General features: G+C 54.1%; 11 protein-coding genes across 11 annotated transcripts; 5 read left to right on the top strand and 6 right to left on the bottom strand.

Annotated features, from left to right (window-relative positions):
* Positions 1-237: 237 nt before the first annotated feature.
* N656DRAFT_809242 (uncharacterized protein) lies at positions 238-1,730 on the bottom strand (the record flags this gene model as incomplete). Its single annotated transcript, XM_064818359.1, has 3 exons — positions 238-893; positions 956-1,127; positions 1,182-1,730. 3 exons carry the CDS (start codon positions 1,728-1,730, stop codon positions 238-240), a joined length of 1,377 nt encoding a protein of 458 aa, XP_064668525.1.
* Positions 1,731-1,898: 168 nt separating this feature from the next.
* On the bottom strand, positions 1,899-2,805 carry N656DRAFT_187470 (uncharacterized protein). Its single transcript, XM_064808814.1, has one exon. It carries the CDS (start codon positions 2,587-2,589, stop codon positions 2,068-2,070), a length of 522 nt encoding a protein of 173 aa, XP_064668524.1. The 5' UTR covers positions 2,590-2,805; the 3' UTR covers positions 1,899-2,067.
* Positions 2,806-3,555: 750 nt separating this feature from the next.
* N656DRAFT_781265 (uncharacterized protein) lies at positions 3,556-7,375 on the top strand. Its single transcript, XM_064815550.1, has 3 exons — positions 3,556-3,754; positions 3,813-6,882; positions 6,958-7,375. The coding sequence occupies exons 1-3, from the start codon at positions 3,660-3,662 to the stop codon at positions 7,255-7,257; spliced, it is 3,465 nt and encodes a 1,154-aa protein (XP_064668523.1). The 5' UTR covers positions 3,556-3,659; the 3' UTR covers positions 7,258-7,375.
* A 394-nt stretch (positions 7,376-7,769) lies between these two features.
* On the top strand, positions 7,770-8,776 carry N656DRAFT_712990 (ubiquinol-cytochrome c r; the record flags this gene model as incomplete). The annotated part of the gene is made up of 4 exons (XM_064811863.1): positions 7,770-8,076; positions 8,218-8,306; positions 8,374-8,524; positions 8,595-8,776. 4 exons carry the CDS (start codon positions 7,770-7,772, stop codon positions 8,774-8,776), a joined length of 729 nt encoding a protein of 242 aa, XP_064668522.1.
* A 1,614-nt stretch (positions 8,777-10,390) lies between these two features.
* N656DRAFT_735016 (uncharacterized protein) lies at positions 10,391-11,233 on the top strand (the record flags this gene model as incomplete). Its single annotated transcript, XM_064812706.1, has 1 exon — positions 10,391-11,233. A coding segment is annotated over exon 1 (819 nt), but the record flags the coding sequence as incomplete, so codon positions are not given.
* A 618-nt stretch (positions 11,234-11,851) lies between these two features.
* N656DRAFT_187272 (uncharacterized protein) lies at positions 11,852-13,701 on the top strand. Its single transcript, XM_064808813.1, has 4 exons — positions 11,852-12,415; positions 12,490-12,737; positions 12,801-12,912; positions 12,983-13,701. Exons 1-4 carry the CDS (start codon positions 12,097-12,099, stop codon positions 13,579-13,581), a joined length of 1,278 nt encoding a protein of 425 aa, XP_064668520.1. The 5' UTR covers positions 11,852-12,096; the 3' UTR covers positions 13,582-13,701.
* Positions 13,557-14,853, bottom strand: N656DRAFT_846569 (class I glutamine amidotransferase-like protein). Its single transcript, XM_064819236.1, has 2 exons — positions 14,550-14,853; positions 13,557-14,450 (listed from the first exon to the last, which is right to left on the bottom strand). The coding sequence occupies exons 1-2, from the start codon at positions 14,625-14,627 to the stop codon at positions 13,821-13,823; spliced, it is 708 nt and encodes a 235-aa protein (XP_064668519.1). The 5' UTR covers positions 14,628-14,853; the 3' UTR covers positions 13,557-13,820.
* Positions 14,854-14,915: 62 nt separating this feature from the next.
* N656DRAFT_735012 (alpha/beta-hydrolase) lies at positions 14,916-16,368 on the bottom strand. The gene is made up of 2 exons (XM_064812705.1): positions 15,676-16,368; positions 14,916-15,596 (listed from the first exon to the last, which is right to left on the bottom strand). The coding sequence occupies exons 1-2, from the start codon at positions 16,105-16,107 to the stop codon at positions 15,243-15,245; spliced, it is 786 nt and encodes a 261-aa protein (XP_064668518.1). The 5' UTR covers positions 16,108-16,368; the 3' UTR covers positions 14,916-15,242.
* A 411-nt stretch (positions 16,369-16,779) lies between these two features.
* On the bottom strand, positions 16,780-18,221 carry N656DRAFT_838135 (uncharacterized protein). The gene is made up of 6 exons (XM_064818845.1): positions 17,967-18,221; positions 17,790-17,900; positions 17,478-17,728; positions 17,276-17,396; positions 17,083-17,187; positions 16,780-17,007 (listed from the first exon to the last, which is right to left on the bottom strand). The coding sequence occupies exons 1-6, from the start codon at positions 18,134-18,136 to the stop codon at positions 16,860-16,862; spliced, it is 906 nt and encodes a 301-aa protein (XP_064668517.1). The 5' UTR covers positions 18,137-18,221; the 3' UTR covers positions 16,780-16,859.
* A 1,544-nt stretch (positions 18,222-19,765) lies between these two features.
* On the top strand, positions 19,766-21,665 carry N656DRAFT_756615 (uncharacterized protein). The gene is made up of 6 exons (XM_064813123.1): positions 19,766-20,103; positions 20,194-20,230; positions 20,301-20,524; positions 20,585-20,808; positions 20,890-21,017; positions 21,121-21,665. Exons 1-6 carry the CDS (start codon positions 19,921-19,923, stop codon positions 21,525-21,527), a joined length of 1,203 nt encoding a protein of 400 aa, XP_064668516.1. The 5' UTR covers positions 19,766-19,920; the 3' UTR covers positions 21,528-21,665.
* A 762-nt stretch (positions 21,666-22,427) lies between these two features.
* Positions 22,428-24,297, bottom strand: N656DRAFT_187131 (uncharacterized protein). The gene has a single exon (XM_064808812.1). The coding sequence runs from the start codon at positions 24,149-24,151 to the stop codon at positions 22,565-22,567; it is 1,587 nt and encodes a 528-aa protein (XP_064668515.1). The 5' UTR covers positions 24,152-24,297; the 3' UTR covers positions 22,428-22,564.
* Positions 24,298-26,371: the final 2,074 nt, after the last annotated feature.

The raw sequence follows: 26,371 nt of genomic DNA, 5'->3' as shown, positions 1-26,371 counted from the left end.
AGCAACGTTAAGGTACCGTCTCATATATAAAAGAGAACATCTTTTCGTACTGTAATATAAAATGTCTTGGAGCGAGAAGCTACAATAGCTATTCCAAAGGCATGTCATTACCATAGCCATTCCTTAGCAATGCAACGGGTTTCAAGAGTAAGAGAAGAGAAAATTTACATTCCATTCGTAGTCATATCAATTCTTACAAAAAGGCCCCTATAATCCTCACCACAACAAAGTTCATGCCTAAGCAGAGACACCAAGGGCCGAGTTGAACGCGTCGGCCGCGGCCTGACCACTCGCTCCCTGGGCGGCTTGTGAGGCAGCCTCGCAAGCCTGCACCGTCGCCTCGTCTGCCCCGCATGAGCTCGAAAGGCGGTCGCACGTGAAATCGGCAATGATGCGGATGTTCTGTGCCGACCCGTGGTTGAAATCAGCCGTGTTTACGTTCTGGAAGCTCGCCTCCCTGCGTCCATCCAGACCCACGGCGAACTGAATCGCCGGGCTGCCACAGCTGCCGAAATCGAGAGCCCCAGCTTGACGACGAGCGGAGCCACGGCGCACCCTTCTCAGGTTGTTGGCGGCGCGGCACTCATCCTCCTGGGCGTCGCACTGCTGGGTACCCCCTTCGAGCTGCCCGGCATTGGCGGCGTTGGCACAAGCATTCTTTTGCACAGCGCACGAGCGTTGGATCGCAGCCCCAGCGTTCAGGAAGGTAGCGCCGTTAACCGAAAAGGGACGGTCGGCGCCGGCGCTGCTGACAACAGGCGGTGCGGCGCCGCCGAGGGTGCCAGTGAAGGCCTGGACATTAACGGTGCCGGTAGCCTCCTCGTTGGCATCCTCGTTGGCGTTGTCGTCGGCATCTTGGTTCACGTCTTCATTGGCGTCTTCCTCCTCGCAAGCTTTATTGCCAGTAGTGAGCGCCAACTCTAGTGCGAGGAAAATTGCGTGACATGTGGCTTACCAGCATCCTCATCTGCACCGGCATCAGCGCCAGCGCCAGCCTCGACGCCAGCCACGGCGGCTTGAATTTCCTCCTCGCTCACCGCTGGGGTAAGGAGACCAAGGCTAATGATGCAGCCGACAGCGTCGTTCTCATCATTGCAGGTGTTGCCTGCGGCCGTTGGGTCTCCGATCTGTACCGTGTTAGCTTCAGCTGCTTGCTTACCCATTGACATAGGATAGCTCACCTCGCCAGGGGGAAAAGTGGCACTCTGAAGGGCGAGAAGGGGATCCGCCCCAATTGAAGCCAGAGACTTTGCGACTTCCAGCTCGATAGCAGCATTGTTAACGGCCTCTGGCGAAGCAGGATCCTGGTGTTGCTGGATATTGGCAATCTCAGGGTTGACGGCCGTCTCGTTACAAAGGACGCTAGCCAAGCCAACCTGAAGCGTGTTCCGCTCCAGGGCGCGGAAGAGGATGGCGTTGACCTGGAGATCGAGATCACCGGCCTCCTTGGCATTCGTGAAGGCTTGGTCTGCAACGATCTGCTGCAGGCAGTCCAGATTCTCAACCTCCGGGGCACCGGTAGCGGCGGCCGCGTTGCCCAGGAGCGCAAAAACGGCGTCGAGGATGTTGAGAGGGTTGTTCAGTTTCAGCGCAATGTTGGTGGCGCGGAGAATAGCTTCATGCGAGTGCTCCTGTGGCACCTCGCGCTTGGCGACCTCGCCCGAATAGATGGGGATCTCGCGAGCCGAGGCAATGCCCGCGAGGGCAACAAGAGTAGCTCCGTACTTCATGATTCGTGTACTTAGCGATATGTACCTTCGTAAGGATAGACGTAGTGCAGATAATTTGAATAAACCACAAAGAGGCCCGGCCTGTTGAAGAAGAGAATGATAAAGCTAAAAGAGTGTATGGAAAAGCAAAGTTCACAGAACTCAAAAGAGGGAATCGAAACTTGAAGGAGCGTGAGGAAAGAGAAACAGATCAAGGCCTCGTGGGATGAGTTGCGATGATCTTTTATACGACGCAGTACCAGGTACGGGAGGTACTAAGCATAAAGCAACCAGCCACGAGGATACGCGAGCGTCCAGAGTGACGGGGCAGGATGTGTCACCTCATGATGAGTATGGATCATGTGGATCTCGGTTGCGAACCTGTGAAGCAGCTCGACACGTACCAGCGATCAGAAGAGGCGGGAAGACTATGACACCGTGACAGGGGCAGGATTGTGCCGGACTCAACGAGCGCGAGCCGCTGCCCTGGGAAGCAAGGTCGGCTGTACTGAACTCCGGAACGGGAACCGTTCATCAAGGGTCGTCCCAACATGCTCGTGCTACCCAATGGTATGTATGGGGGAACCCTGTCGACGCCTTGTGGGTGCGGCAGGTCCTTGTCGGAGAGTCTTAGCGAGGTGTTGCGCATCTTGTTGGCAGACGTCACTCTACTCGAAAAGGCGTGGAAACGCGATGATAGGCGGAACGTGATGCCTGATGAAAATGGACGTGTGCCAAAACGAAAGAAGGCATTATGAAAGACTCCAAAGAAGACGAGGAAGGTGACCCGGAGAGAGGCCCCTCCCAGAAAGCAGATAGGAAAGAGCAGGACGGACGTTGCTCTCGTGTAGGTACCGGTCAGGCAGTTCCGCCATCTCATCTGTGGGGAAGGGACAGAATCCCCCCAAACCGTCGCTAAGCAACGCGTTTGGCAGGCGCGAACCTTGTTTGATTCGGAACCCTCCTTTTTTCAGACGATGTCGCTATGGCGGTTAAGATCTGATCAGACGGAACATGGCACACTACCTGTTTCACAGTCTCACTTGCTGGTCTTGGTCTCTTGGTGGCCAGGGGAGCACGGACCAGGGGCCGCGATTTGGTCAATGCGTTGCAAAAGTATACGAAAATGAGCACCTTCGACATTGCTCATTTGCTCCATTGGCACGGAACGAAAGTTCGAGCACCGGTCATGAGCTGCGACAAGCGTCTTTTGAAGCGTGGGTAAAGAGCATAGCTTAAAATTCGATGGCGTAGAGTCGTCGTTATACGGATATCGAGTTTTCATTCTTGGGCTGCGTTCCCCTGGCTCGCCCATGCTGACTACTGACTGCTACAGAGTCCATGGTATCATCAAACTGGCTCCTGGCAATGAACCAAATCTCTCTGCGACTCTGGAGGTCTGCTCAGGGAGCCAGGAAGAAACCATCATGCCATTTCAAAGTGCTTCCGGCTTGTTAGCCTTTCAGCATTCGCTGCCTGGCTGGACCATTAAAGTGGTTAACGTCCACCAGAGTTCGTACATGATATATGTATACATACTTACATAGTTGAGCTCCGTATGTGACATCAATAGACTCTCATCCACAAATGGAATCGGGGGTTACCTGTTTTCAATGTGCTCAGATTGTGGGCCGAGGCGTTGAAGATTGACAACTTTAAGATGTCGTGGATTTCCACGCCTAGGAGGCGAGGGAGGATCTCAGGATACACAACGTTTAAGTCAGCTGGACCCACCCACTTTCCATTATTCGTGAACCCGATTGGCCAATGTCCTTGCATCTCCAATGACAGCGCGGGGCATCGGATTTGCGGGCAATGGCTTGGAGCTGCAATCTTATCTCCGGCCATTGCATCACCGAACGAACCGTCGTCTCCTATGCTCACGCAGCTTTGCCGATGTGATGACCGCCTTCACCTAGCTACAAGCCGCGGTCGCCATATTCTATCGAGATGGCCTACATCGCTCCAATCCACCGGCCCAGCAGCGTGCGGCATGCGCTGCTCACCCGCCTTCTGTCGGCTCATGAGGAGAGCCTGGTGGTTGCGTAAGGACCTCCCATTTCGCCTTCTTTCTCAGCTGGCAATTGCTAATAGCAAGGCAAGAAAGGCCAATCGACTAGAGATATGGCGGCTTTCTGAGGGCATGCTCGTTCTGGCCCATTCGAAAGTTGTCAACGGCACCATCTCTATCCTCCAGAAGCTCCGACCAATATACTCCCACACCGATCTTCTATTCATTGGCACAGAGCGGTTTGAATACTTTACGCTGGCATGGAACGCTCAGACATCGCAACTTGACACTATAGATCCATTCAAGGACCCAGGCGAGCGTCATATGCGCGATTCACAGAGCCAAGATAAATGTCTGGTCGATCCGTCGGGGAGATATCTGGCGATGCACCTGTGGGAAGGGGTGTTGACAATATTGCGATTGGGGAACAGGAAGAACACGGCCATGACACTGGAGTGGATGGACCAGGTGCGATTACATGAGCTTTTCATCAAGGCGAGCACCTTCCTCTACACCGAAACGGGACATCCCAAAATCGCCTTCCTCTACCAGGACCGCTCCGACTCGGAGGACTCCCAACTGGCTGTCTATCGGCTTACATCGGACGACCGGGACACCGTCGCTTCCCGGTTCGACGCTACCCGCGACCGGGAGATTTCCATGGAGATTCAAGACGCGGGCGCATCCATGTTAATACCCGTTCGGAAGGTGGAAGAGGAAGTTAAACGTCACAATGTACGGAACGTCGAGTCGGCTAAAGCACATGTCGGCGGCCTAATAGTGGTGGGCGAGATAAGGTTGCTCTACATCGACGAAGTCACTAAAACTACGGTCGAATCAGGCCTGGAGGAGGCTTGCATTTTCGTGGCATGGGCCGAGTATGACGTGTTGCACTACCTCTTAGCCGACGATTATGGGAGCCTGCATCTGCTCTCCATCAACACCGACGGCGTCGTCGTAACCGGGATGGATGTGTTCAAGATTGGCAGGACGTCTCGCGCCAGCAACCTGGTCTATCTCGGAAACAACCTCTTATTTGTCGGATCCCACCACGGAAATAGCCAGCTGTTTCGGCTAGATCTCCTTAGTAGCGATGGCCAGTACCTGCACCTCGTCCAGACCCTCCCGAACATCGGCCCAATTCTAGACTTTGCTATAATGGACATGGGAAACAGGGGTGATGATGGCCAATTGGGCAATGAGTACTCATCCGGTCAGGCCCGTATTGTTACCGGCAGTGGCGTGCACAAGGACGGGACGCTTCGGAGTGTGCGGAGCGGTGTCGGTCTGGAGGATATCGGCATTCTTGCTGACCTGGAGCACTGTCGCGGGCTTTTCCCCCTTAGATCTCACGGTTCCCAGAAGACGGACGCCTTGGCAGTCTCGCTTCTGACTGAGACGCGGGTGTTTAAGTTTGATCCACAAGGCGAAATTGAGGAGGTAGAATCGTTCTCTGGTATGGTGTTCAACCAGCAGACGCTATTGGCTATGGATCTGCCGGGTGGACAGCTCCTACAGGTCACAACAGCGGCTGCCACCCTTCTCGATGCCGAGAGCGGTCTCACGATAGCGTCGTGGGCACCGGACGGAGAGAGGAGTATTTTACACGCATCAGCCAACGCCCACTGGCTCCTTTTGTCCGTTGATGGCACCGCGCTTGTCTCCATGAGTATACCTAATGATCTGAAGGTGGTGCGCGAAAAGGACATCAGCAACCAGGACCATGTTGCGTGTCTCCACGTGGCCCCTCAGTTACGTGATGTCGCCGTGGTGGGCTTTTGGACGTCAGGGACCGTGTCCATCATCAACCTAAATTCCTTGGAGCCAGTACATGGAGAATCACTTCGCACGTCCAAAAATGATGCTTCAATACCTCGCGATCTGGCGCTCGTCCAGATACTACCACCCCAGACAGCCGGGCCTACCCTATTCGTTGCGATGCAAGACGGCAACGTCGTCACTTTTAACATCTTGCCGGATCTGGCTCTCTCGGGTAGAAAACGAGTCGTACTCGGAATGCGGCAAGCTAGATTACATCTCCTACCACAACCGGACGGCGTTTTCAGCATCTTTGCAACAACGGAACATCCTAGCTTGATATATGGCTCTGAAGGGAGGATAGTCTACTCGGCTGTGACAGCCGACCAGGCCACCTACGTGTGCCCCTTCGACGCCGAAGCGTTCCCCGATTGTATAATCCTGGCTACAGACTTGCAAATTAAGGTTTCCCAGATTGACCGCGAGAGACGGACGCACGTCAACACGTTGGAGATGGGGGAGATGGTTCGTCGCATCGCCTACTCGCCAAAGGAAAAAGTGTTTGGCCTCGGATGCATAAGGAGAGAGCTTGCCGGCGGCCAAGAAGTGGTCCAGAGCTCGTTCAAACTAGTTGATGAGGTCATATTTGACAGGGTCGGCAAGGAGTTCCAACTGGGCTCACCTTCCTACACGGAGTTGGTCGAGACAGTCATTCGCGCCGAGCTGGTCGACTCGTACGGCAATCCCGCGGAACGGTTCGTCGTCGGTACGGGCTTCCTGCCCGATCCGGAATTCGCAGCCGGCACCGACTCCCGTGGTCGCATCCTCTTGTTCGGCATCGACAGTGACAGGAACCCCTACCAGATCCTCAGCCACGGACTCAAGGGCGCTTGTCGCCGCCTAGCCATCATGGATGGCAAAATCGTGGCAGCGCTGACCAAGACAGTCGTCGTCTTCCAGTATGAGGAAACCTCTACTACGACGGGCCAGCTCACACGCCTCGCTTCGTACCGGCCCTCGACACATCCCGTTGATCTCGCGGTGCAAGGCAACATGATTGCCGTGGCGGACTTGATGAAGTCAATATCGCTGGTGGAGTACGTTTCCGGGGGCGGAGATGAGAACAGAAGCTCAACCCCGAAGCTCGTCGAGCGGGCAAGGCATTACCAATCGGCCTGGGCGACAGCGGTGTGTCATGTGGAGGGCGACTCATGGCTCGAAGCAGACGCTCAAGGAAACCTCATGGTGCTGAGACGCAATTTGGAGGGCGTTACGGCCGAGGATAAGAAGAGGATGGAGGTCACTAGCGAGATGAACCTAGGGGAGATGGTGAATAGGATATCTGGGCTTACGGTTGAGACATCGCCAGGGGCAATTATCATCCCAAAGGCATTTTTGGGAACGGTGAGTACACAGTCTAAACCGAAATGAGGTTTGTCTCGGATTGGGAATTCTTGCTGACTATCTGTCGCCTTACAGGTCGAAGGCGGCATATATATGTTCGGAACCGTTGCACCGCATGCTCAAGACCTACTGTTACGATTCCAGTCAAAGCTAGCAGACGTCATCCAGACGGCGGGAGGTATCGAATTCAGGAGTTATCGGGCGTTCAGGAACGCGGAACGCGAGGGAGATGGGCCGTTCCGGTTCTTGGACGGGGAATTGCTAGAGAGGTTTTTAGATGTAGATGAAGCGACTCAGGAGACCATCTGCCAGGGTCTGGGTCCGAGTGTTGAGGATATGAGGAATATGGTGGAGGAGCTTCGGCGCATGCATTGATCGGTAAAGTCGGGTGCTTCAGGCTGGAGCTGACTCGGAAATGAAAAGAATATGTAAAGCTAGTTGTACAGGCAGTTCCAAACTTCGCCAACTGGCTCCTGCGCAATCGCTGTCTTGTCCGTCTGAACGTCGCTGAAGTGTCAGATCCTGGTGGTGGCAACCCCATCCTGTCATTGAAACAGTGGCTGTCATGTCGGCAGCTGGCGAGCAGCCGCGGGAAAAGCCGGAGTGCCATTGACCAATCAGCACCCAGCTAATTGCACCCGGCGCCTGCCTTAGGCCACAGCAGCTTCTCTCGGGCCAGCTGCAAAGCCGGGAAAGGTGGAAACACCAGTTCTCGGCCCAGATTCCAGCAAAAACCTCACCAGTGCGCCTTCGCCCGGTGTCAAGAGGCATCACCACATCGCACCATTCCGGCCCGCCCTCTCCCCTCAACCCGCCCACGGACACCCTCGCGCCGGTCTTCTTCGCCGCGATAACCGCACATTACCGGCTCACGAAACAGTTTCACAATGGCGCCCCTCTCGACCGTGTCCCGCGCCCTCGCGCGGTCTTCTCTGCGGCAGCTCCCGGCCGCGACGACGGGCACCACAACAACGGCACTCCGCACCATGAGCTCATCACCTGCCCTCCGCGACGCCGCTGCTTCCTCGTCAACCTTTGAGAGCCCGTTCAAGGGTGAGAGCAAGAGCACCAAAGTCCCCAACTTCTCAAAGTACCTCTCCAAGGGTTCCACCAGCTCCAATGCGCTGTTTTCGTACTTTATGGTGGGCACCCTCGGTGCCATCTCCGCGGCGGGGGCGAAGTCGACTATCCAGGGTGAGTAGATCCTGCTCTGTGGGGAAGGGTTGGGTATGGGACTGGGTGTATCCTCGACTGGTCACTTGGTTGCGGAGCCGAGGGGGGAACAAAAGGATGCTCGCAATGGGATGAAGGAAGGGAAGCTGACGCGGGTGGCAGAGTTTCTCGTCAACATGTCCGCTTCGGCTGATGTCTTGGCCATGGCCAAGGTCGAGGTCGACCTCAATGCCATCCCCGAGGGCAAGAACGTAAGGATCTGCACAACCCCGGCATGTTAAGAGAGATGTGACGTGCTCACAGAAGGGGATGCTACAGGTCATCATCAAGTGGAGAGGCAAGCCCGTCTTCATCCGCCACCGGACGCAGGCCGAGATCGAGGAGGCCAACAGCGTCAACGTCGCCTCATTAAGAGATCCCCAAGCCGACGAGGACCGCGTCAAGAAGCCGGAATGGCTCGTCATGCTTGGTACGTCGACAGTTTCCCGCTTCCTGGGACCCACAATAGAGCAGAGGCAACTGACAGGGAAATGATGCAGGCGTCTGCACACACTTGGGCTGCGTGCCCATCGGCGAGGCGGGCGACTATGGCGGCTGGTTCTGCCCATGCCACGGTTCTCACTACGACATCTCCGGCCGCATCAGGAAAGGACCCGCCCCTCTTAACCTCGAGATTCCCGAGTACGACTTCCCCGAGGAGGGCAAGCTAGTTGTGGGTTAAACGAAGCTCTTGGGTTTAGCATGGGGAACGAGCGGGATGTACTAGTATAAGGGGGTGTTGTGGTGAACGAAAAGGAAGAAAGGAAGGTCGCCGGGTTCCGGTTCAGCGCGCCCTTGATAGAGCATAAACCGCGGAGCAAGCCTGACTGCTGCTAGAGTTTGGGCATCTTATTTCCTTTCTTGTTTCCGTTAGACTTGCTCTTTGGCCAATTGCCGATTGTACAAATGACAAGCCACTGCACACAACTCATCATATGTATGACCTGAGGTTTTGCTAAGTGGTTCTGTTCATTTACCGTTGCCTCAACTTGGTCGTGGTTTGGCCAGGGCTGGACAAGTGTCCTCCTGAGCAAAGGTCGGCATGATGATAGATACGGGGTCGACTGAAGCCCCTGAACGCGGTTGACCACCGGCCAGGGCTTTTTGCCTCGCTGGGCTATGATCTTGTATGTTGACTCGGAGCTGCATGATGGCCTGGTCGGTGTTCTTGTGCGCATGTGAGAGAACTCAAAGTCCGAGTCCACTAGAGACATCCGGGTCTCGAGACTACCATGCTCTTGTAAAGCGTGTCTCGGGTTTCCTTTCACACCTCACGATGCTAGTACCACGCGGTTGAATGGTATGGGTGATTGAGCAGGTATCATCATCCTTTGACCGAGGATCCCCCGCTCACTGTTGGGGAGACAGTTCCGTTTGGGCACCTATGGTTTCTCTACTAACATAGATTCCAGAATTCCTCGATTACATACACGGCCTTTTTCAAAAGGAAGGTAAAGTAACGATAAACATTGCGCCCCACCCACGGCAGAAGCAGGTAAGAACCTGGCATAGAGATTGCGTTAAGAGCTCCGATCCGACTACAGTAAACGGTCTTCGTCTTACGTACCTGTCACGAACCAACCATACAACTTGGACTGGTGGGGCTATGCAGTAAACCGGAGTACCAATCAGGAACAAGTGCCAAAAGACGCATGGACGCCAGGGGACGCCAGCGAGCGCGAGCGACCATGGTCGCCCATGGACGCCAGCGAGCACGAGCGTCCAAAGAATAACCAGAAGGAGGAAGCTGTATATAGTTCACGATCTCTACGGCCTACGGGCATCACGATAGCTTCCTCAGTAAGCAATGCAAGCAGTTGTCTTTACTACTGTGTGAACACTTGCTTGTGCACTTGTTGTAGACCCTTTGGCTCTGCTGAACCTCACCCCGTTCAAGTCAACCTTCAGTCTGAGGAGTCCCTTTCAGTGGTAGGGGACCGAGATTCGTCACAGTACTTCGTAGTTGTAGTGTGATTTTTCACTGTACTTATAATACGTACAGTACAATTACAGTGTCTTCTAAGGTTAAACCGCACTGTAACCAGTCCTGCCAACTTGAAGTTCAACTGTTTGCAGCCCAACCTCCACACTCTAATAAAGTCTAAACTCACGTCATTCAGTGTATTCGCCATCGCTCGCAACTTCCCATCGACGAGCCAACAATGGCGGAGAAGAAAATCTCCGGAAAGAACAGGGGCAAGGGAGGGGAAAGGGAAAGGGAAAAGAAAAGAGCAAAAACAACAGCAAATCCATCACCAAGAGTGGCTCTGTTTTCAAAATTGAATCGAGGCCAGCCGATGCGCAGGAGACAAGCCGGCTTATGCAACTACCGCAAGAATTGCGCGATCAGATCTACTCCATCGTCTTCTTTTCAACCCGCTTTGCGTCAGGCCAAAGAAACATCACCAGCATAACCAGTCAGCGCATTCTCCCAGCGCCTAATGGCCTTGCGTTACTCCGCACCTGTCGTCGGGTCTACTCAGAGATTGGCAGGAATTGGCTGGGGCAAGTTTTGTTCCATTTCGAGAAGCCTGTATGGATGCTCGACAAGCTTGCCAATCTAGACCGTGAAACGCTCTCCAGTATCCGCTACATGCGGGTTGTCGGCGACCCTGTGATGCTATGCCGGGACGAGGACGATGTCTCCTACCGGCTCTCGGCAACCCTAAAGCTCCTTCCAGGCTTGAAACTCGACAGATTGACTGTTCTCGGTACGCGTGGGGATAAAATATCCTATCAAACTCTTGACTGGCTTATCAAGCACAGCGATGGGTGGAAAGAGCTCTACTACATCTCGCACACCTCAATGCCGCTCGCTTATAGCACTTCACGCGGTCTGGACTTCGATGACTACCTCCGCAGGCCACAGCCTGCAGACTGGCAAAGAATTTTGGAAGCGCGCGATGGTGCAGACTCTGGCGCCTCCGTCAAAATCTACCGATCGACCGATCCAGACCGGCCTTGCTCGGTAATGCACACCGCCACCGGGACTGAGTTCAAGCAGTCTCTACCTCCAGGCGTAGATGCCGCAATGTATGGACGAATGGAGGATTCACATCTAATGTCCCCCGATGAACGTCGGAAAGAAGTATTGGTTGTTGTGAAGCGAGGAAGAGGCGTCGATTACGAAGAGAAAACGGCGCCTAATGATTCAACCGGACCCTCGGACATTGGAGGTCTTTTCCCGGGCATGTCTTGGAAGGAGATCAAAGCGCATCAGGGCAGTTGGATGAAGAAATATGAAGACGATGATGACTGGTCCTTGAGCGACAGTTCGGAGTGCTCAGAGTCAGGCTACTATGGGTCTGCTGAAGTTGATCACTATGAGGATGTAGATGATTATGTGTGGCCTCCCCTTCATTTAGGACTGACCGGTAGAGCAGACCTCACCTTACATAGCACAGGAAACATCCTATCCAGGAAAACTGCTTCCCCAGATCGGAGGAATAAGTCTGCATCAGGAAGGTGTTCCAAGATCGGCAGTCAAGAAGATGCCCAGGTCAGAGCATGAATGACGGAGAGATAGGTCTTTCCGGGTTCGGCAGTTGACCATCGCCTTGGCACTTGGCAGCATCTCGATGTCACGATGCGGCAGCTATCCCTCCCTCGGGGGGCCATGACTGGCCACCTGCGCCACGCGAACCACTATTTGGCGTCTTATCCGCCAGCAATCCCGCAATATCGTGTCATTCTAGCGGATAACACCTCCCGTATCCGTTGTCGTCGCCGGCTTTGGACGCAGCTAAGGCCATGCACGAGGGGACGGGTGCGTGGGAGGACGCCGCTGACGCATAACGACTAACGGATTGGGCATCTGGACCCAGCCACATCAAGAACTTGAATGGTGGGATATGTAAGTATTTGGCTAAGAGAGCGATTTAAAAGAGCACACGATGATCGCAAAGATCGGCTTTGGCGACATCCCGAGTCCTCCTTCTCCAGGTTCATCCTGGATAGGCTGAACGCTGTATTGGTTCTGCCAGCCCCAACTCGTCAGTCGTCATGAAACTCCTGGCCGCAGTCGCCGTCCTTCTTGGGCCTCTGGCTCTAGCCACGGCGGTGCCGCAGTTGGAACACAGAGTTTCATACGATGGATACAGGGTCTACCGCATCGCGACGCACCACAATGCTGCCTCGGTCAAAGCCCAGCTCAAGGGCTTCGCAACCGTGCCCTTCAACCTCGATACGGACGAGCATCTGGACGTGGCCATACCGCCTGGGCAGATTTCCGCCTTTGAATCTCTCGGACTAGAGACGGAGGTCATGCATGAGGACTTGGGCGCTGATATCGCCGAAGAAGGCAGCTTTGCGGCATACCGAGGTACTGAAACGAAAGCTGCCTCCCAGTCTCAACAAGTGATAGCTCGATCAAGAGTGGTATTGACGGTAGTGTAGGAGTCGAGGCCCAGGCGGTTCCAAGCCTAACGTGGTTCGACTCGTATCACAGTTACAACGACCACGTCCAGTACTTTAACGACCTGCAGGCCGCCTTCCCTCAGAATTCTGAAATATTCACCATTGGCAACTCATACCAAGGCCGCAGTATCTTTGGCATCCACATCTGGGGTAGCGGTGGCAAGGGATCCAAGCCGGCGGTGTATTTCCATGGGACTGTCCATGCCCGTGAATGGATCACCGCAAAGGTTTGTTCGATCCATAAACATCAGAGTGTCGGTTCACTAATACGGAACGGAGTGATATTCCAGGTCGTGGAATACATCACCTACAACCTCCTCACGCAGTACGATAATGATACAACAGTCAGGGCTGTCCGTGATAGCTACGACTTTTACATCCTTCCAGTTGTCAACCCGGACGGTAAGTCCGAGACTCCAAGCCCGTAAAGAAAATGGAGGTCCGGAACACTATTCTTACCACGGCTTCCTAGGCTTCGTCTACACGCAGACCAACGACCGGCTCTGGCGCAAGAACCGCCAGCCGCGCTCGGGCAGCTCCTGCGTAGGCACTGACAACAACCGCAACTGGCCCTACATGTGGAACGTCTCGGGCGGGGCCTCGACCAACCCGTGCGCCGAGACGTACAAGGGCCAGGCGGCGGGCGACACGCCCGAGAACCAGGCGCTCGTGGCCTTTTCCCAGAAGCTGCGGAATCAGGGCAACGGCATCAGGCTGTACATTGACTGGCACAGCTACGGCCAGTACATCCTGCTGCCCTACGGCTACAACTGCCAGGCGCGCGCGGCCAACCACGCCCGCCAGACGACGCTGGCCTCGGCCGTCGCCGCCCGCATCGCCCAGCCCTACGGCACCCGCTTCACCTACGGGCCCTCGTGCTCCACCCTGTACGCCACCACGGGCAGCTCCGTCGACTACATGACCGACGTTGCCAACGCAACTTATGCCTGGACCATTGAGCTGCGACCCACGGGCTCGGGCGGAGGCGGCTTTGTGCTGCCGCCCGCCCAGATCTTGCCTTCGGCTGTGGAGCAGTGGGAGGGGATGAAGTATCTTCTTGCTACCATGTGAAGAGCCGGGTATTGTTGGGTGTGCCAAGAGGTTCAGGTACATAGTGACAATGAACAATGAGAATGACTGGGCAATGGGCATTGAAAATGATATGTTGCTTCCATCTTATTTTTGCTCTTTCTTGATATTCAGGGGAGCCGGGAAAGATAGACTCAGAAAGTAAGCAGATAAGCAGATAGCCCAACAGCAAGAGCTTGCTAAAACACGAGCGATAGAAACTTAGAAGTCAGGAAACACCCTCACTTCCCCAAAACAGCCTTCACAACCGCCTCTCCCAATCCCTTCGCACTAGCCGGATTCTGCCCTGTAATCAACTTTCCATCCACAACCACCTTCTCCCCCCACTTATCCGCGCTCTTCTCATACTTCCCACTCTTCCCCACAGCTTCAACCAACTTATCCTCCAACAGGAACGGCATGGCCTTGTCCAAGCCAACCTCAGCCTCCTCCGCATTTGAAAACCCTGTCACCTTCTTCCCGGCCAACAACAGCTCCTTGGAATCCGCAGCAGCCGTTACATTGACCAGGGCAGCCGGGCCGTGGCAGACGGCGGCAATGATCTTGTCGCGAGAGGCAAACTCGCGGATCAGCGCCTGCGTGGGCCCATGCGTGGCCAGATCGAACATGGGGCCGTGGCCGCCGGGGAAGAAAATGGCGGCAAACTCGTCCGCGCGGCCTAGGAAGTGCTCGACTGGCTGCGTCGTTTGCCAAAGCTGTTTCTGCTCGTTCAGGAATGAGGTTGACACAGAGTCCTTGGCGGCTGCGTCGACCGAGGACGGGTCCAGCGGTGCTGCCCCACCGTTGGGTGAGGCGAGCACCATGTCGATGTTGTGCTCTTTGAAGACGGCGTAGGGATGGGCGAGTTCGGACTAGATACCAGGTTAGTTGGGGGTTACTAATTAAGGGGTGTATAGGTAGGTAGGTAGAGAGGTTCAATGGCTGAGGCGGGTGAGGTGATGAATCCGTACCAGATACCAGCCTGTTGGCTTGCCGGTGTCGCCGAGCTTGTCATGAGATGTAAGGACAATGAGGATCTTGGCGGCCATTTCTGTTTTTTTATATTTCAAATTTCAACTGCTATTATAAGATCGGAGTGTTCAAAGTTGAGTTTCAAGGTTGAGTTATATATCGGTGAGAAGTCACTGCCGAATGGACGATGAAGCACTTTAAGATGAACTGGCATGGATCAAACTAGTATGATGATCGCGGCTTCTTTATATCGACACGCATGGAACGAGTTCGATGGCACCCCACCCCACCATTGCATCATTGTTTCAATCCGACCCTACCCTATGATGCTTTCTTTACAACACGTTCGAATTAGTGGGTACGCTACCCATTGAAATCGATTTGTAGTTGTTGAGTTAAAAAGTGTGGAAGCTAGAGGGATTTTGATGCACATTGGGTGGAGACTGATGAATATTGTTTCATTACCCCTGACTCCCTGAGTCCTCTGATGAAGAGTGCCTTTTCTCGGACTCGACGATCAACTCCTTGGGCCCAGTCATACGCTGTCCTTGGGATGACAAGCTAAAAGTCCTTGACTGATATTTCCTGTGCACATCTTACAAAGCTTTGTTTTCTGTTTTGGTTGTTTAAGCGTCCACTCATTGCTAATATCTTGGCGTGATTCTACGGGGAGCGTGCTCAGAGTCACAGGCTCACAGCGCCATGAACCCGTTGATGAACTCGACAACCTGCGCAGCCAACGCTTCGGGCTGGCTCACAAAAGGCATATGCCCCGTCTTGAAGTCGACTACATCCCACTTGACCTTTGATTTCTCCAACCACATGTCCTGCAGCGATGAGGGGTTGCAGCAGTCCTCTAGCGTGCGCACGTATGCTCGTCTCCCGTCAAAACCCGGGTCCGCCCATGCCGGCGCTGAGGGCTTGGACTCGAAAGCCAGGAGTGCATGGGGCTTCATGGCCTTGTCGAGCTCCGGGGCAAGCGAGGCCTCGCAGTCGTTGTACAGAACTTCCATTGCCGGCGCGATGAGGGCAAGACCCTTAGAGGGCTAGGTAGAAAACACATCATGTAAGTTAGACATCCTAATACAGTCGCATCATGTGGTTCGCCGCGAGATTTCATCGTACCTGATCGACCTTGATGAATGGAGGGTAAGCGCCACCAACTGCCTCAAGAAGAGGCTCATTTTCGAGCGTAATATTGCCCGCCACATAGATCAGCCCAACGACGGCGGTGGTCTTGCCTTGGGCTTTCCGGGTCGGTATATCCAGTCCCTTTGCTGCAGCGCCGCCCACGACTCCGCCATATGAATGAGCCAGGATAACAATGTCCCTCTGCTGCTGGTCCAGAAGGGGGAAAAGGACATTGTTACGGAGCGAGGCAATATCATTCGCGCAAGTGGCCTCCGCCGGATCCGAGGGGTTGCAGCTTGGGTACGGTCCGGGATGGGTTTCGATACCGGCTTGGTTCAGGAACGGTACCACCTTGTGGAAGCCATCGGGCGTGCCGAAGGCGCCGGGAACAATAACGACAATGGGGCTGGAAGTTGAAGATGCCATGCTCAAGATCCGAGTGACGGATAGGTTTGCAAAAGAGAGCTCAACCAGACTTAGTTGACGTTGTGTTATTGACGATTTGAAGTGGTCCTGCCAAGGTCAAGGAAGCAACAGTGATGTGAGCTTGGATTGGAAAGGGATGGCGGTTATCAAAGTTCGTGTTGGAAGCATCAAGGCATGTGCCCGCTCGGATATCAGGTCGCACCTCCCCCTTTTGGAGGTGTGCTGCTTTAATTGTACATTCACCCCTCGTCTCCAATTTCTATTCTTCCATCACATCTGCTACGAAGCGGAGCCCGTGCCGCAGGATCAGGCACCTAGAAACTGCCCGGTTCTGCAGCGCATTGTGGTACAAATGCACCTAAGGAAGCCGAGTCCGCCGGGGGCCAACCACTGCAACCTTAACAAGTGAGTACCTCTACACATTCGTTGGACGTCTCACGGCATATATTCCTGGTACAGTACAATACATACACAACTACTTAATACGCACACATTGTTTCTGGAGGCCTTCAGAAGCACACCGCAGGTGGTTAACTTAAGTAACGGGGTTCAGTTCGGTAATGAGCTTGCAGGATGGTTGAAGAGTGACCCAGATTCCCCTGTGTCCACGGGTGTTACACGTAGCTACCATAAGTTGAATTTCTTCAATTTATCTGCGTCTACCTGGTTCTTACAGAGACACCACCCATATCTTTGTTCCTTCCCAACAGTCTAGTAACAAAATTGAGCCAGGCCAGTTTACTAGACTTTCTCTAGAGTTTTCTTGCAACCCACACAAGCTTTGGAATCATGATTGCAGCTCCGTTCACCGACTCTTCCATGGCCCTTCTCTCTAGCCGACCGGATTCTTCGGGCGTCTTGAGCGCCTTGAGTGCAAACTCTTTCCAAGTGGCCATGTAGCTAAGGTAAATTGGTAAGTATGTTACTCTCGGCCTGACCGCGCTCTGGATTGCAACGGCTTTGGTTCTGACTTACACATCGCTCCAGAAACGCGACATATGCAGGCCGTAGGCATAGCTGTGTCGCACCGCATCGGCATAGCCGTTTTCGCCCAAGATCTGCGTGAGGTAAGATTTCCACCTGCACACATGCAGTCAGCATCCAACGGTTAGCAAAATATGCGCACAGGGTGGAACTCGGCCCGGCAGTCGCGCAAGGTGCTACTCACGTATCACGGCCACAGAGCTGGGCGATCAGCCTCTCAAGATTCTCTGCCGTCACACCTGGGACACTCTGGACCGAGCAACCGATGGTATCGACTTCGTCCCATTGAAGATAGCCGCCAGGTTCTGGAAGAGAAGCATGATGTTAGATATCGAAGACACCCGACCTGACTCGGTACAATGAACGCAAACTCAACAGCCACCTACTGAGGATCCTGGTCAAGTTCGCCAGCACGGGACGCGGGTCGTTGTGCTTGACCACGACCGTGATGAGCCTAACGTGCACCACGTCAAAATATCCCACAAACTCTGGGGGCGGCTGCTCGAACAGGTCCCAAGTGTGCATGTGTATGTTGGCGGGCAACCAGGGTTTGGCAACAACCTGGTCGAGACTGATATCGAAACCATGGAACTCTACAGAGGCGGGCATATCGCGGGCCAAATCGTGAAGCCAAATGCTAAGCGGAGCAACTTAGTTTTGGTACGGGACGGACGAGAGGAGAAGCCGGCTCGACATACCCATTTCCTGTGGCGACATCGGCCACCTTCAGGTCAACTGCCGCCGTGGGTATACTGGGATGCACAAGGAATCCAAGAAGATCCCTCCAGAGGTAATGCTGGGCTGTGAGACTGCACGTCAAGTTAGGAACTGCCACTCGTAGTCAACACGAACAGACGAAAGAGGCGGGAGCTCACCGAGCGTTGGCGTTGCAATCCCTCATCAAGGCGTAAGGATCCTTCTCATTCACAAATGTTCCATTCCATCCGTTTGGTAAGGCCGTGCCATTCTTAATCTGTCTGTTCTTGATTGTGTGATCACTCGTTCCGTTGACCGGTTCACCGTTTGTAACAGCGTGACCGTTCATCGTGCTTGAAAGAGTACCTTACTTATCAAGGAGGGAGGAGTTGGAAGAATACATTCCCGCAGATAACTCGACGGAACGGAGTCAACAGGGTGGAAAGGGTCAACCTAGCTGCTTCATATAGGTAGGTGACATGAAGTAGGAATTGGGGAACGCCGGCTGATGTGCCAGCAACTGGAAGGTATTCAGGAGGCCCCCATTCTGTTAGCAGGCCTATGGTGTTACAAGTCAGCTTGGAACGGAGATACGAGTACAGTACCGTGAACGAGGCACTCCGGTAATTCACTCTGCCCCTTTTTCCTACAGGCGAGCATCAAGTGTAGGACAAATACGAGCCAAGTCCATATGGTAGCATGAAGCAAACCATATATACATACTACGGTACTACTTGGGGTAGATTCATACCCCCTTGCTTACTCGGATCTTAATGATAGGTACTAGTATACTTGTACGACTAAACTGACACGTAAACCCGCTGTGGCCGCCGCCCGTGCCGCAAGTCGAATCTTCCAGTAAGGGAGGTTTGGGGATATCGTAGCAGGAGGAGATCGGACCGGAGCTGCCAGGTTGTATTACATATATTACCTACCCGTCGATCTCTTTGGTCTGATGAAGTCGTCAATGACAGCCGGCGATGCCAATACACACGGTAAAAGGTCAGGTACTAGCTAGTACGCCAGAACCGCGAAGATGAACCCAAATTTGGGCTTTACGAAGGACAGCTGCGCCCGATACTGTTGAGACAGCCAAGCAAACTACCGCAAAGGGTGTGATGGTAACAACAAGTGCACGACTCACTGGTGTGAAGAGTACTACACATACATGTAGGTAGTACTTTATAAGGAACCTACCTGATATACTTATAGGGCCTTTTTTCAGACTGTCTTTCTCAAGTGGGACTGGGTTTGATATCTGTGACTTGCCAAGTTGCATGTAGCATTCATGGACTACTACTATACTAAGGTAGTTCTTAGCTCAACTTGAAGCTTCGAGACTGTAAGTCAGTTCGATTGATCTGTCGCGAAGAAGCCAAGCTTGCTAGCAACCAACGTAGGTACAGTCCCACCGAACTCTAAACCCACCCAGATGCTGGCATGAAACCGGATTTCTCAGTTGTTGTCAATGCGTGGTACCATATCTAATGCCACTCCGTGGTAAGATTTGTACGGTTTTCCCGCCAGCGGCGTGCATATGCAGCGATATGTTAGCTAAGGTAGTAGTGTATAAATGCAGATTTGGGTCAGTAGTCAGTACCTACCCATATCAACAAAATGGCGGTCCGGACCAGCCCGTTGACACAGGTTCCTGGCATGGAAAACGGGATCTTGTGTCGTTTTACATCCCAAGATTTGTTATGGATTAGCGCCGGCTCTTACTGCATTGGATGGGCTCAAGGAGCCGGATGCTACACACCATCTTAACAAAACCCAGCGTACCGTGTGCATTCCAACCTATCGAGAGACATATCTCCCGTGCTACTCAAGTCTCACCGGCAGTGGCAAATCATGTTGAAGACCGCGTATGGAGGCCACTCCCCCCTTTTCATGTTTCCTTGCTAGGTAGGTGACACACTCTACAGTTATTCGTAGGCCCATGAGTTACTATTGAAGGTTCACTCTGGAGCGACTCCTGGTCCAGCCACATATCAGCGACCCGGTCGCTTTTTAATGTCTACCATGAGTCCAAGGGCCCACTTTGTCTCCTTCAAAGCTTCAAAGCGAAAAGATTCACCATCTATGGTCCAGTTCTCAATGTCTAAATCTTGCCGCTTCTAAGACCACAAAACAATGGAATCTTCTTTGAGTTCTTTGCCTCCAGTGGACCTCTCCGAGAACCGCCAACCAAACCTCTATGCCTCCTCGACCATCCCTTTTTCGTTAGCCACCATCTGCGTGGTGCTTAGATTCTGGTGTCGCTGGGTCAAACGGACACGCCTTTGGTATGACGACTGGCTGGTTCTCGTTGCGTGCGTGAGTATTAGTACCTACCTATCCAACTTGAACTTACCTTTTCCTCCGAGTCCCCTTGCCCATGAGCCTACTTGTTAAGGAGCTTTCTAGGTGTGCTCTGCCGGGTTAACAGCCAACATGCTATGGTGTTAGTATCCCAGCCCATGGATCTGTCCGTCACTTATGACCTCAGGCTGTTGGCTCATACCTGAAACCAGGGATACCTCGTGGACTTGGGAGACACGTCCAGACGTTTGGGCCCAATGTGGTCGAATACTTTAGCATCGGCCTCTTTACCGCCGAACTGACTTACACGGGCGTCATCGTCTTTGTAAAGTTCTCCATCCTGGCCTTTTACTGGCGCATCTTTGCGGAAAGCACCAGCATCAAACTTCCCATCGCCGTCATGGCATCCGCAGCATTCATGTGGGGTGTGGCCGTGGTACGTTGCCCCTATTCAGAGTAAACATTGATATTGACTCTTATTTTCTCACGCGGGTAGTTCCTCCTCACCGTGCTCCAATGCATCCCGACCAGAGGCTTCTGGGACAAGACGATCGAATCTTCCTGCAACGTCGACAGCCAGAAGTTCCTCTTCGCCATTTCAATCCCAAACATTCTCATCGATGTCATCCTTCTGGCCATGCCTACTCCATACGTGTTGAAGCTCAATCTCCGGAGTGGCCAAAAGAGGGCTATCCTTTCAATCTTCTTCCTGGGTGGATTGTAAGCCTCAGCTTCCTGACCGGCGGGCTTATACATTATTGGAACTGGGTGGTGAACATCCATCGCTGACCATCTCGACAGTGTCTGTATTGCCTCCATCATGAGACTAGTTGCCGTTGTGACGGAGAAGACAGATGCCGATGTGACCTGGAACCTGATCAACCAAGCCATATGGGCCGTGGTTGAAGCCAACTTTGCAATCATCTCGGGTAAGTCTACCTTAGGTTGCCTCAATGGTGGACCCCCTTAGACCTATCTACCTAGGCAAGATGACCTTGTGCAGTACCAGAAGCTCATGATTCATGTCTCTAGCATGTCTCCCGACGCTGCGTCCCGTTTGGCTGGCTATCCGCGGAGCACGCCACCGTGTCGAGCCCTCAAACGCCCCCAAGCAGCCACCCACCATCGGAGGCTCATCACAAAAGCGTACTCCGGCTTCATGGGCCACCCTGATTCTCAAGTCAGCCGCCAATGCCACCGTCGTCGATAACGACTCTGATTCTCAACCATTCGCCGAGCGTGGAGTTCAAAGCGTTTCTCACGATGACCTCGGCGATAGATTAGTGCCCGGCTCACAGAAGACCATGGGAACGGCTGAGGCTATCCCGCTGTCAGAGATGGATGATAGACAGGTTCCTCAGAGACAGGAGGGAATTATCATCAAGAATGGTTGGGATGTGCAATACAGCTTGTCGCCGCCAAAACGTGATGGGGCGTAGTCAAGACGCCTTCATGTATGACTTGACATCAGTGACCGCGTGGCTAGTCTCCATCTCAGTACTCACCGCGTTATTCCGTCCCGGTTCTCAACTTGAACGTCGTGTGTCATCAACTTGCAACATGGACGGCCCGAAAATCGGTTCTCCAATGTGTTACGCCCCCAAGTGCTTCGCCAGCCTCAGAGCCGCAATTCTCGTCTAAGCTCTAGCTTGGCCACCATCTCGTCAATAGTAATGGCAGTGCTTGAATCGAAAGCCGGATAAAAACGAGCGTGCCCCTGGACCGATGCGCAGTGGAGTTGGGGAGATTGGACTCGCCCGGTCGATAACGACATGGCAGTTACATTGCATCCGGTAGGCTGATCAGCTCCTGCGGGAAATGGGCAGTGACACCGTCAGCACGGAGCATTTTCAAGAGGAGGGTTGCAGTATCGCCCGGCGGCTACAACCGAAGAGGGCATGGCTGCCGACCCGCCCAGCCACCTCTTCCTTGTCCGTATTGTGGGTGTAGGCTTAACCGCTTGAACAAGACAACAAGCTCAAGGCAACCCGGCGAATGTTTGCTGTGTTGTTGATATTTTGACTTCGTTCTTGTCATCCGCAGATTAGATAGGTCGTATTGCGACAGGCCGGGTAGGTCAGTAGGTGCAGGTATCTCCAGTCTCCATATGTCTATACAGTCCATGAGAATGGGACCGTGACATGCTATATACAGTGCATGGTATCCCAAGACTGGTATTCGACCCAAAACATGGTATATCATACCGACAGACAAACGTGAAAAGGGCCTCGGGTCCAATCCTCCAATACCCAGAACACCGCGTTCATCTCAACAACACAAGGTAATCCTCCTTCGTGTCCCCATGCTCTTAGATCTTCATGTATGTGTCCCAACCTGCCATGAACGCCGCGCCACCATCAACGCCGGCCCAGATCAACGCCATCGATGGATATCATCCCAAGTCCGCGCTTCCCAGTAATCCCCCAAACCAAAACAAGCATTACCCATTACCCATAGCCCATGAAACATCATCACATCACATCCACATCAGATTCCGACTCTGCCTCCGATTCTGCTGCCAAAGCGGCCTAGTAGGCGAACTACCAGCACTCCGAGGAGGCGACCTCAATCCTGCCGCCGCTGCTGATGCACCCGCCTCACCACCACCAGCTATGCCGCCCGCATCCGCCCCAAGTTCCCCAACCTCCTCCTCGCCTTCCTCCCCGATCCTTCCCAGCGCAGCCGAGAACCCGTGCGAAAAGTCGTCAATCTCGCGCGTGAGCGGCACCCGGTCCGGCTCCAGCTGCCGCTCGTGACCCCGCACAGTCATGACCACTGGAGAAGGTGCCACCCCGGTCCCGCCGCCGTACGCCGCCGGGTACTGGTACGTGGGGTACTGATACCCAGCCCCAGCGCCGTCGCTTGAGGCGCTGTTGGGCGGGTAGTGCGAGCTGTACGAGGTCGAGGTCACCCCCGAGGCCGCCGTGCCCGCACCGGCATATGCGGCGAAGGGGGAGGTGGGATCTTCGCCAGGGCTGAGGTCGTTTTGAAAGGGCATCGGTGGCAGGCTGCCGGTCGTGATGCCGGTGGTGTTGTTGGCCATGGTCATGGGGTTTGGGTGCAAGGTGGTAGCAGTCAGAGGGCCCGGGCCCGTCTCAAACGCCTCGGCGTCTTGGGCGAGCGCCACAAATCCGGTCCCGGTTCCGCCCTCGGGCGGGCTGATGCTCTTGGAGCGGATGCCGCCTACCCCAGGGCCCTGCCGCGTGTTGGCGTTGCGCCGCCGGAGGAAGAAGAAGGCCAGCGCGATCAGGGCGATCAGCACGGCTAGACCACCAATCGTGCCGCCTACTATGGCCCCTGTGCGGGAGGTCGTCGACGGGGCAGCTGATGCGGAAGGTGTCGAGGCTGGATCGGCGGTGCCTGATGGTGACGATGATGATGAGGAGGAAGAGGAGGAGGGTGATGATGATGTTGTGCCCGAGGTCGTAGTGCTCGTGCTGGGAATGGTGCCGAGCGTTGTCGGCTCGCTGAGGGTGCTGATGCCCTGACTGTAGGAGACGGTAACGGTGGGGCGGGCCAGTGCAGAAGTGATGCCACTCGCAGTCGCCGCCACAACGGTAGCTAGATCGCTCGCTGTTCCGCACCCGAACTGGGAAAACCCGCCCTCGAATACGTTCTGGTAGCAAACGTCGCCTCCGGTACAGCTGAAAACATACGGATTCACTTCGGTTTGGGGCCCGCTGTTCGCATCCACGCAACCCGTGAAGACGCCAGCCGTGCAAGCCGTGTCTCCGTCCGGACAGCAACCCACGACATTGTTCTCCGTGTCCAGCGCGCAATGCGACCCAGCGCTACATGTCGCGGGGAGGGCTGGATCGCCGCCGATGTAGCCGCAGATGGTACTTTGCTGGCGACGACGGAGAGCGAACAGGTTGTGAGGCGCTGGGGTTGGGCGAAGCGGCCATGAGATAACGTTGAGCGTGTGATATGGGACCGTCACCGTGGCTACTTGCGTCTGCCGCGGCAGTGGTTGTAATACATGAGCGCTTGTGAGTTCGAGGATGCTCGACAATAGAAGAAGCGCGGTCGGTGCCGGGAGACAATCGAAGAGGTCGGCCCTCATTGTCGCGGTTGCGCGCTGAGTGCCGAGTGTTGCCTTCGAGACATGCGCTGAAATTGGTACAGAGGACAGAATACGGCGGCTAACCGAGTCAATGCCAGTATCGATGTTGAACCGACGTTAGGAATTCAAGATCAGAAGAGCGTCGCAACAAGACATGGAAAGCCCAATGGCGATAACATAACGAAGGACACGCAGGCGAGTGAAACATGAGACGATAATGAGGGGGAGGAAAGAGAAACGGGTTGCCGGGGTATTTACCTTGGCTCCCTGATTCGATGGTGGCTGCAGGCGCATGCAAGGGTTGGTTAGGTACCCACCTACGATGATTAAATCCATGTGGGCTGCCGAAGCCCAAGCCTCCTTTCCAAGGAATGGAGCGAATGTGCTGACGCCTTGGCATGGGGTACAGTACCGTACTGTACCTGAGCTTGAGCTCTGGGCTGTGACAGGAGCGAGGGCGGGAAACAACGTTTAAAAATATTCCTTCCACTCCTGGATTCTTGATCAATCAAAATGCTGAAGAGGCTTTTTCATCCCTTCAGGGGCACAAACCCCAGCTATTGTGGGTAGGCGTCCGACATTTGCGCATCCAAGGGCCGGGCTGGACGGGCCTGGCGGCAACCAATCCGCCTTCGTTAATCTGCCGCGATGCAGAATTGCAGACCGGTTTGAGTTCCCCGAGCCATCTGCACCACGAAAATAAGTAATCCGTGGCTGCACAAAGTGCGGTCCAGTGTGCAGCTGGATCGGTGTGCTGCTTGCACCCTACGCTTCAACTTGCAATTCCGAGGCTTGGACCATGAGTCGCCTTGAAACACGGGTTCGGTTCGGAATTGGACATGCCACTCTGATCTGCCGCGTGGGTGGGACGACGGTGATCGCCAGCAAGCGTCGATATGCATGCGATTCCCTTGTATCTCTGAGGTGTATACTGAACAAATCACTATTTGAGACCAGTGAGAGTGAGGAAGTTGGGATAGTTTAGCCCATAGGTCCAGCTCAACGCAAATCAGAGAGCCGCTTTTCCTAGATTCATGTCGTTGTCGAAGCTCCTTTTTTAGCCCCGACGTTCTCTACATCTCCAGCTTCGGTTGTTACTGTAGCTCGCTGTGGCGGTGCTGAGGCCCTCCTCCCCATTGGTGCCATGCCTCAAGGTGAAGGAGGTGGTGAACTTCAACCGCAGATTTACGCCCTCACAAACCTTCGGAGATCGCAATGAAATCTGCCAGGAAGCCAATCAAAGATGCGGCATTCAGGATAAGAAGTTCCTGTCTTTGGCAAAGCATTTCAAGTTTAAGGTTAGACCTAGATGCCACCCATGCCTCTAGAGCACGGATAGAGTTGGCAATGGTCTGGGCTGTCGAGTGAGCTTTAGTCGCCCAATGTCGTTATTCCCCTTCATAAACGTTCGCTAAGTCCCGAGACTGATAGGTATGTCGAGCGTGGTGAGATATTGGAGCAGCACCTAGGTATTTAAGGCCGGATGCCGAGGGCACTTCGAGTTCGGTCTGTTCGAGACAAGCCACCTTACCAACTCGTCCAATCCTCACACAGCCTCAGATGCCGTGCGAGATGACGTGCCTACCCCGGCTTCGGGTATGCTAACTACCGGGTGGCTGGGTCAGGGACGCTAATCATTTAGCGGTTAGACCCACTAAACTTCTTTCCGATAGGCACCACTGTCCTCCACCACAAAGCACATGGCAAAAACGTATACGGAGTACCGGTACCTAAATGCAGACCGGAGTCACAGGACTTCGCATACGACCGCACATATCTGCGAAAACACCAACGGTCATGTACCTGTAGGTGTTGCAGGGTTTTGATTGGATCAAGTGTCGCGTAGTGAGACCTAACTCTCAAATGGGAAGTGTTGCTCAGTCTCTGGAATGGGTTTCAAAGTCCTTACGTAGAAGGCTTATTGGAGCGAAAACGGATGTATCAGCCTCCAATCAGTACGAGGGCAACACATGGTGATTGGACCTTCCTCCTTTGCATTACTATAGACCACGCCCCCCCCCTCCCTCCTTCTCGGTCTCTTCTCCGTCTCACTTTTCTCCCGCCATCTTGCACAACTCCCGTCTACTCACCATCTTCGTTGCGATGCAACTCACCCCCATTAGCCTGAACGAGACTCATCGACAGCCTCAAAGAGTCTCTGGTATTTTTTGGCTCTCATTGCAACGATGTTGCTAGGAACACAAAGTCAATGTCGGAATT

Source organism: Canariomyces notabilis (assembly GCF_033297395.1).
Source record: "Canariomyces notabilis strain CBS 508.74 unplaced genomic scaffold N656scaffold_17, whole genome shotgun sequence".
NCBI classification, from domain to species: domain Eukaryota; kingdom Fungi; phylum Ascomycota; class Sordariomycetes; order Sordariales; family Chaetomiaceae; genus Canariomyces; species Canariomyces notabilis.
This window is presented reverse-complemented; position numbering and strand designations above follow the sequence as displayed.

What these genes read in the sequence shown, in the direction of transcription:
- N656DRAFT_781265 (XM_064815550.1), top strand. Translation starts at nt 3,660, where the DNA reads ATGGCCTACATCGCTCCAATCCACCGGCCCAGCAGCGTGCGGCATGCG. An exon ending in GAGGAGAGCCTGGTGGTTGC is followed by an intron (nt 3,755 to 3,812) that starts GTAAGGACCTCC and finishes TAGCAAGGCAAG; the next exon opens with AAAGGCCAATCGACTAGAGA. An exon ending in CAAAGGCATTTTTGGGAACG is followed by an intron (nt 6,883 to 6,957) that starts GTGAGTACACAG and finishes GTCGCCTTACAG; the next exon opens with GTCGAAGGCGGCATATATAT.
- N656DRAFT_735012 (XM_064812705.1), bottom strand. Translation starts at nt 16,107, where the DNA reads ATGGCATCTTCAACTTCCAGCCCCATTGTCGTTATTGTTCCCGGCGCC. An exon ending in CATTCATCAAGGTCGATCAG is followed by an intron (nt 15,597 to 15,675) that starts GTACGATGAAAT and finishes TTTTCTACCTAG; the next exon opens with CCCTCTAAGGGTCTTGCCCT.
- N656DRAFT_187131 (XM_064808812.1), bottom strand. Translation starts at nt 24,151, where the DNA reads ATGAGGGCCGACCTCTTCGATTGTCTCCCGGCACCGACCGCGCTTCTT.
- N656DRAFT_187272 (XM_064808813.1), top strand. Translation starts at nt 12,097, where the DNA reads ATGAAACTCCTGGCCGCAGTCGCCGTCCTTCTTGGGCCTCTGGCTCTA. An exon ending in CAGCTTTGCGGCATACCGAG is followed by an intron (nt 12,416 to 12,489) that starts GTACTGAAACGA and finishes ACGGTAGTGTAG; the next exon opens with GAGTCGAGGCCCAGGCGGTT. An exon ending in TCCAGTTGTCAACCCGGACG is followed by an intron (nt 12,913 to 12,982) that starts GTAAGTCCGAGA and finishes ACGGCTTCCTAG; the next exon opens with GCTTCGTCTACACGCAGACC.
- N656DRAFT_187470 (XM_064808814.1), bottom strand. Translation starts at nt 2,589, where the DNA reads ATGAGATGGCGGAACTGCCTGACCGGTACCTACACGAGAGCAACGTCC.
- N656DRAFT_756615 (XM_064813123.1), top strand. Translation starts at nt 19,921, where the DNA reads ATGGAATCTTCTTTGAGTTCTTTGCCTCCAGTGGACCTCTCCGAGAAC. An exon ending in GGCTGGTTCTCGTTGCGTGC is followed by an intron (nt 20,104 to 20,193) that starts GTGAGTATTAGT and finishes GGAGCTTTCTAG; the next exon opens with GTGTGCTCTGCCGGGTTAAC. An exon ending in CAACTTTGCAATCATCTCGG is followed by an intron (nt 21,018 to 21,120) that starts GTAAGTCTACCT and finishes TCATGTCTCTAG; the next exon opens with CATGTCTCCCGACGCTGCGT.
- N656DRAFT_838135 (XM_064818845.1), bottom strand. Translation starts at nt 18,136, where the DNA reads ATGAACGGTCACGCTGTTACAAACGGTGAACCGGTCAACGGAACGAGT. An exon ending in GATTGCAACGCCAACGCTCG is followed by an intron (nt 17,901 to 17,966) that starts GTGAGCTCCCGC and finishes CTTGACGTGCAG; the next exon opens with TCTCACAGCCCAGCATTACC. An exon ending in CAGCTCTGTGGCCGTGATAC is followed by an intron (nt 17,188 to 17,275) that starts GTGAGTAGCACC and finishes GCATGTGTGCAG; the next exon opens with GTGGAAATCTTACCTCACGC.
- N656DRAFT_846569 (XM_064819236.1), bottom strand. Translation starts at nt 14,627, where the DNA reads ATGGCCGCCAAGATCCTCATTGTCCTTACATCTCATGACAAGCTCGGC. An exon ending in AGCCAACAGGCTGGTATCTG is followed by an intron (nt 14,451 to 14,549) that starts GTACGGATTCAT and finishes CCTGGTATCTAG; the next exon opens with TCCGAACTCGCCCATCCCTA.